Source organism: Halichondria panicea, chromosome 1, assembly GCF_963675165.1.
Source record: "Halichondria panicea chromosome 1, odHalPani1.1, whole genome shotgun sequence".
Classification (NCBI taxonomy): Eukaryota; Metazoa; Porifera; class Demospongiae; order Suberitida; family Halichondriidae; genus Halichondria; species Halichondria panicea.
The window spans coordinates 1,662,486-1,668,939 of NC_087377.1; the positions used below are offsets into that span (position 1 = coordinate 1,662,486).

The 6,454-nt window shown below is 47.3% G+C and overlaps 1 protein-coding gene across 1 annotated transcript; it reads left to right on the forward strand.

Annotated features, from left to right (window-relative positions):
- The first annotated feature begins 3,855 nt into the window (after window positions 1–3,855).
- Window positions 3,856–5,567, forward strand: LOC135331071 (piggyBac transposable element-derived protein 4-like). Its single transcript, XM_064526112.1, has one exon. It carries the CDS (start codon window positions 3,862–3,864, stop codon window positions 5,455–5,457), a length of 1,596 nt encoding a protein of 531 aa, XP_064382182.1. The 5' UTR covers window positions 3,856–3,861; the 3' UTR covers window positions 5,458–5,567.
- Window positions 5,568–6,454: the final 887 nt, after the last annotated feature.

The following is a 6,454-nucleotide window of genomic DNA, read 5'->3' on the forward strand; positions in this document are numbered from 1 at the left end:
GTGTCCTTTGATGTAAGCTTTGATGTCTCTTTGTGCATATGTAGTTATAAAAAAAAAAAAAAGAAACCTTTGACTAGCTAGGAAGAGTAGCAGCAGTAGTAGTAGGAAGAGTAGCAGTAGTAGTAGCAGTGCAAGCAGGACTAGACTAGATTAAAAAGTTGGTGGAAAGAATAACTGACCGTTTGGACGTCACCTGGCTGCCAGACTTTCATCTGGACTCTTCCCCCTGAGTAGCTGGCCTTTCTCTAAGCCACAAAACTGAGCAAGAAGCTGAAGAAGCAGCTAGACAGAGACATGTACCTAGCCTTGAGAATTGGGAGGCGTGGCTCAACTAGTTAGCCCAGCCCAGAGGAATTGTTACCGTGGGTACTGAACAACCGTAGAAGTAGGGCTACCCCTGGCTTTACTGAATTAACTAGCTGTGTCTGCTGTCTAGTTGGACCAGATTTAGCTAGATAATGGGGTAGAGAATAGTTGAGCGGTGCTGTGTGTAGCTTGAACTGTACTGGCTGGCAAGAATCTAGTAAGCACCCTATGCACTGATAACTCGTCAGAATGGAGGGTATGTTCTAGGGATCTGGACAGCTGTACATCCAAAGGAGCCAGGGAGTGCCAATCATCTTCTCCCAGTCTCTGACACGCTAAACAAAAGGAGCTAGAACTGGGAGTCCCAGCTAGAATTGCTAGCCGGATCTAGACTAATAGAATGACTTGGAGGCGTGGTGAGGCCGGATCCACACTAATTGATCGACCTAAAGACGCTCCTGTTCCAGATTTCACGAATGGCAAGGAAAGGGTTATTTTTCAAAACTTTTGAATCCAAATGGAGCTGATTGGACTCCTTGACACTGTCAGCGAGCTTGAGCACACTGTCAGAGAGCTTGAGGAGGACCAGGAAGTCTGTTATGACCATGACGAGCCCTAACCCCCAGTTGTTAATGATATTCATAGCACCACACGCGTGCATTACGCCCACATATTGATATTCATGGTTGTTGTGGTTTGTTGGGCTCCTCCCACGAGCCTTTGATGTGGACGAGCCTTTTCCTCTGCTGTACTGTACCTATGTGCCCTAACCCCCCCAGTAGTTAATTATATTCATAGCACCACTAGCGTGCGGTACGCCCACATAATGACATTCATGGTTGTTGTGGTTTGTTGGGCTCCTCCCACGAGCCTTTGATGTGGACGAGCCTTTTCCTCTGCTGTACTGTACCTATGTGCCCTAACCCCCCCCCCCCCAGTAGTTAATGATATTCATAGCACCACTAGCGTGCGGTACGCCCACATAATGACATTCATGGTTGTTGTGGTTTGTTGGGCTCCTCCCACGAGCCTTTGATGTGGACGAGCCTTTTCCTCTGCTGTACTGTACCTATGTGCCCTAACCCCCCCCCCAGTAGTTAATGATATTCATAGCACCACTAGCGTGTGGTACGCCCACATAATGACATTCATGGTTGTTGTGGTTTGTTGGGCTCCTCCCACGAGCCTTTGATGGGGACGAGCCTTTTCCACGAGCCTTTTCCTCTGCTGTACTGTACCTGTGTGCCCTAACCCCCCCCCCCAGTAGTTAATTATATTCATAGCACCACACTCGTGCGGTACGCCCACGTAATGACATTCATGGTTGTTGTGGTTTGTTGGGCTCCTCCCACGAGCCTTTTCCTCTGCTGTACTGTACCTATGTGCCCTAACCCCCCCCCCCCCAGTAGTTAATGATATTCATAGCACCACTAGCGTGCGGTACGCCCACATAATGACATTCATGGTTGTTGTGGTTTGTTGGGCTCCTCCCACGAGCCTTTGATGTGGACGAGCCTTTTCCTCTGCTGTACTGTACCTATGTGCCCTAACCCCCCCCCCAGTAGTTAATGATATTCATAGCACCACTAGCGTGTGGTACGCCCACATAATGACATTCATGGTTGTTGTGGTTTGTTGGGCTCCTCCCACGAGCCTTTGATGGGGACGAGCCTTTTCCACGAGCCTTTTCCTCTGCTGTACTGTACCTGTGTGCCCTAACCCCCCCCCCCAGTAGTTAATTATATTCATAGCACCACACTCGTGCGGTACGCCCACGTAATGACATTCATGGTTGTTGTGGTTTGTTGGGCTCCTCCCACGAGCCTTTTCCTCTGCTGTACTGTACCTATGTGCCCTAACCCCCCCCCCCCAGTAGTTAATGATATTCATAGCACCACTAGCGTGTGGTACACCCACGTAATGACATTCATGGTTGTTGTGGTTTGTTGGGCTCCTCCCACGAGCCTTTGATGTGGACGAGCCTTTTCCTCTGCTGTACTGTACCTATGTGCCCTAACCCCCCCCCCCCCAGTAGTTAATGATATTCATAGCACCACTAGCGCGTGGTACGCCCACGTAATGACATTCATGGTTGTTGTGGTTTGTTGGGCTCCTCCCACGAGCCTTTGATGTGGACGAGCCTTTTCCTCTGCTGTACTGTACCTATGTGCCCTAACCCCCCCCCCCAGTTGTTAATGATATTCATAGCACCACTAGCATGTGGTACGCCCACGTAATGACATTCATGGTTGTTGTGGTTTGTTGGGCTCCTCCCACGAGCCTTTTCCTCTGCTGTACTGTACCTATGTGCCCTAACCCCCCCCCCCAGTAGTTAATGATATTCATAGCACCACTAGCGTGTGGTACACCCACGTAATGACATTCATGGTTGTTGTGGTTTGTTGGGCTCCTCCCACGAGCCTTTGATGTGGACGAGCCTTTTCCTCTGCTGTACTGTACCTATGTGCCCTAACCCCCCCCCCCCAGTAGTTAATGATATTCATAGCACCACTAGCGCGTGGTACGCCCACGTAATGACATTCATGGTTGTTGTGGTTTGTTGGGCTCCTCCCACGAGCCTTTGATGTGGACGAGCCTTTTCCTCTGCTGTACTGTACCTATGTGCCCTAACCCCCCCCCCCCCCCCCCCCCCAGTTGTTAATGATATTCATAGCACCACTAGCATGTGGTACGCCCACGTAATGACATTCATGGTTGTTGTGGTTTGTTGGGCTCCTCCCACGAGCCTTTGATGGGGACGAGCCTTTTCCTCTGCTGTACTGTACCTATGTGCCCTAACCCCTCCCCCCCCCCCCCCAGTAGTTAATGATATTCATAGCACCACTAGCGTGCGGTACGCCCACGTAATGACATTCATGGTTGTTGTGGTTTGTTGGGCTCCTCCCACGAGCCTTTGATGGGGACGAGCCTTTTCCTCTGCTGTACTGTATCTATGTGCCCTAACCCCCCCAGTAGTTAATGATATTCATAGCACCACTAGCGTGCGGTACGCCCACGTAATGACATTCATGGTTGTTGTGGTTTGTTGGGCTCCTCCCACGAGCCTTTGATGTGGACGAGCCTTTTCCTCTGCTGTACTGTACCTATGTGCCCTAACCCCCCCCCCCCAGTAGTTAATGATATTCATAGCACCACTAGCGTGCGGTACGCCCACATAATGACATTCATGGTTGTTGTGGTTTGTTGGGCTCCTCCCACGAGCCTTTGATGTGGACGAGCCTTTTCCTCTGCTGTACTGTACCTATGTGCCCTAAACCCCCCCCCCCCCCCCCCAGTAGTTAATGATATTCATAGCACCACTAGCGTGCGGTACGCCCACATAATGACATTCATGGTTGTTGTGGTTTGTTGGGCTCCTCCCACGAGCCTTTGATGTGGACGAGCCTTTTCCTCTGCTGTACTGTACCTATGCGCCCTAACCCCCCCCCCAGTAGTTAATGATATTCATAGCACCACTAGCGTGTGGTACGCCCACATAATGACATTCATAGCCTGTCCCCCACCTGCACTGGCGAGCACTCTTGTGGTACTCTAATGATATTCATGCTTTGTTTCCGTGCAGATGCTGCAGTGGAGGATGATGACGAAATGGTCGATGGCATGGCTCCGACTCCCAAACGGAGGAAGCTGGCGAGGGACAATGGACTCCAAAAAGCTAAGTCCACAGGAAGATACCCCGTCTTTGGCGGTGTGGTCGGTCCTGTCGATCAACTTGATCCGTCTGTAACTCCATGCCTAGATTTTGTTAAGTTACTTTGGCCCGATAGTTTGTGTGAGTACATAGCCGAACAGACCAACCTGTACGCTAGGCAGTGTGGTGCTAAGGGTTGGTCAGCTACAAACAGTGCCGAATTGTGGGTGTTTTTGGGGATTGTACTAGAGATGGGCATTCATAGGCTCCCTGAAATTACGGACTACTGGTCCAAGGATCCCCTTTTAGGTGTACAATGTGTGAGCAATGTAATGTCGCTCAAAAGGTTCCAAAGTTTATGGCGGTATCTGCACTGTGAGGACAATACGTCCATCACTGATGCACGTAAGGTAACTAGCAAGCTAAAAACTGTTTTAGAGACTCTTAAAGCCAACTACTTCATGAGGTATAATCCCAGTCAGGAGCTTTCCGTTGATGAGATGATGATAAAGTACAAGGGTCGTAAAAGCGGGAAAATTCATATGCCCAAGAAGCCTGTTAAACTGGGGTTCAAGGTATGGTGCTGCTCATGTTCATGCTGTGGGTATCTCTGTGTGTTTGATGTATACAGTGGTAAGCTCACCGATTCCTCTGGGAAAAAGATAGCTGTGAAAGGGCTTGTGAAAAATGTAGTCCATCGTTTACTCACTCCTTTTTATGGTCATCAGCATGTTGTGTACATGGACAACTTTTACACGTCCGGTCCATTGATAGAAGAGTTGGCTAAGCAAAATGTGTTTACTGTCGGCACAATTTTGAAGAATGCTGCTGGTTTCCCAGCAAGTCTTAAGGATGTGGTACTCGACAAAGGTGACTATACGTCCATGACTGTTGGTGATATTTCTTACTCTATGTTTAACGACCGTAGAGTTGTGTCCTTTGCAACAAATGTGTTCCCTGACCATATGCCCCACACTGTAATGCGAATGCACAAAGACGGTACCCTACGCTCTCAGAGTGTCCCCCCCTGTCTCCCTGCATATAACATGTACATGGGAGGAGTTGACAATACAGGGCGTATGAGGAAAACCTATGGGTACGATAGAAAGTGTCGGCGGTATTGGTTCAGGATTTTCTTTCAATTCCTTGACGTTAGTGTGAATAATGCATACATTCTATACAGGCACAACTGTGTCAGGGTGGGTTCAAAGGCCATGCCTTTGAAAGGGTTTCGATTGGAACTAATTCATAGTCTATTGGGTGTGCCACGTACTCGTAGCAGTGCCTCAGGTCTGGCCAGTCTAAATATCGTTTTCCCCCCATCACAGGGCGCACGTGTGAGTGCAAATAGTGTCGGAGTGTCTCGTGGGCGCTGTCAAGTGTGTGTTCGGGAGAAGATCCCTAGCAGAGAGCAGCAACACACTGCAATGGCATGTCCCCACTGTCGCATAAGAATATGCAAAGGACACTCTGTTATCGGACACACATGTGCTAGCTAATGTGCTGTGTGACTGATTTTTGTTAGATGGTACTCTCCTGGTCTAAATTGGCCTTGGAGAGGGGAGGAAAGGGGTATTATTTCAATGATTAATAAAATTGTGATAAAGAATTCAGTTGTATATGAGAGGCCCTAACCCACTCTGTTGTAAATTCTGTTGTAATTATTCGCTTTCATCTCTTTGGACACACCCTTTAATTATTCCTATGAATGTAATGCGCATGCGCGCTCATTCCCCATGTGTGAGAAAATAATATCCAAGATCCAGATCCAGATCCTCCTGGCAGAATCGTCTAAGCCACAAAACACTACCATATAACAATATAGATAACAATATGCATGTACACAGGTCTTTTCTTCTTAGATATTATATACACTGAACTACAGATCCTGGAAGAATCAATTTTATTCTTTCTTGAGGTCCTGGTAAGCCACATAATACAATAAATAATAACAACAATAGATGCATGTCTTTTCTTCTCAGTGACTTTATATAGATAAGCTAACTTTAATATAAAATTCATTATAGAAACTAATATAACACTAATACTTTTTGAGCGAAAGCAAGCGCACGCATTAGCAAGCGCACGCTTGCAACACTCGTTTACAAAGTGAACATTGAGTGTTATTGTATAAATGAGTAAATAAATGAGCTAGATATAATTATATCTACTAGGTGAACACAAAACGTAAGTGATAGCTCAGAAACTCTGTTTAACATAATTATTGAGCATTTCCACTATTCACGGATGTGTCATGCATGTTGGTCAATCCTCACGCAATTAATGTGGAACCAACGTGCATGGACAGTAATCACATCCCACTCAATTCTCCTCGTCTCCTCACAGGGCCAGAAGTGGTAGTTTACAGCTTGTAAACTATGTTTGTACTTGCGAGTGTACATCATAGTTTACAATGTTGTTGAATTTTAGTTCATCTACAATAGTTTCCTTCATAGTTTACAAAGAAAGTTGATAGTGTACAACGTTGTATACTTC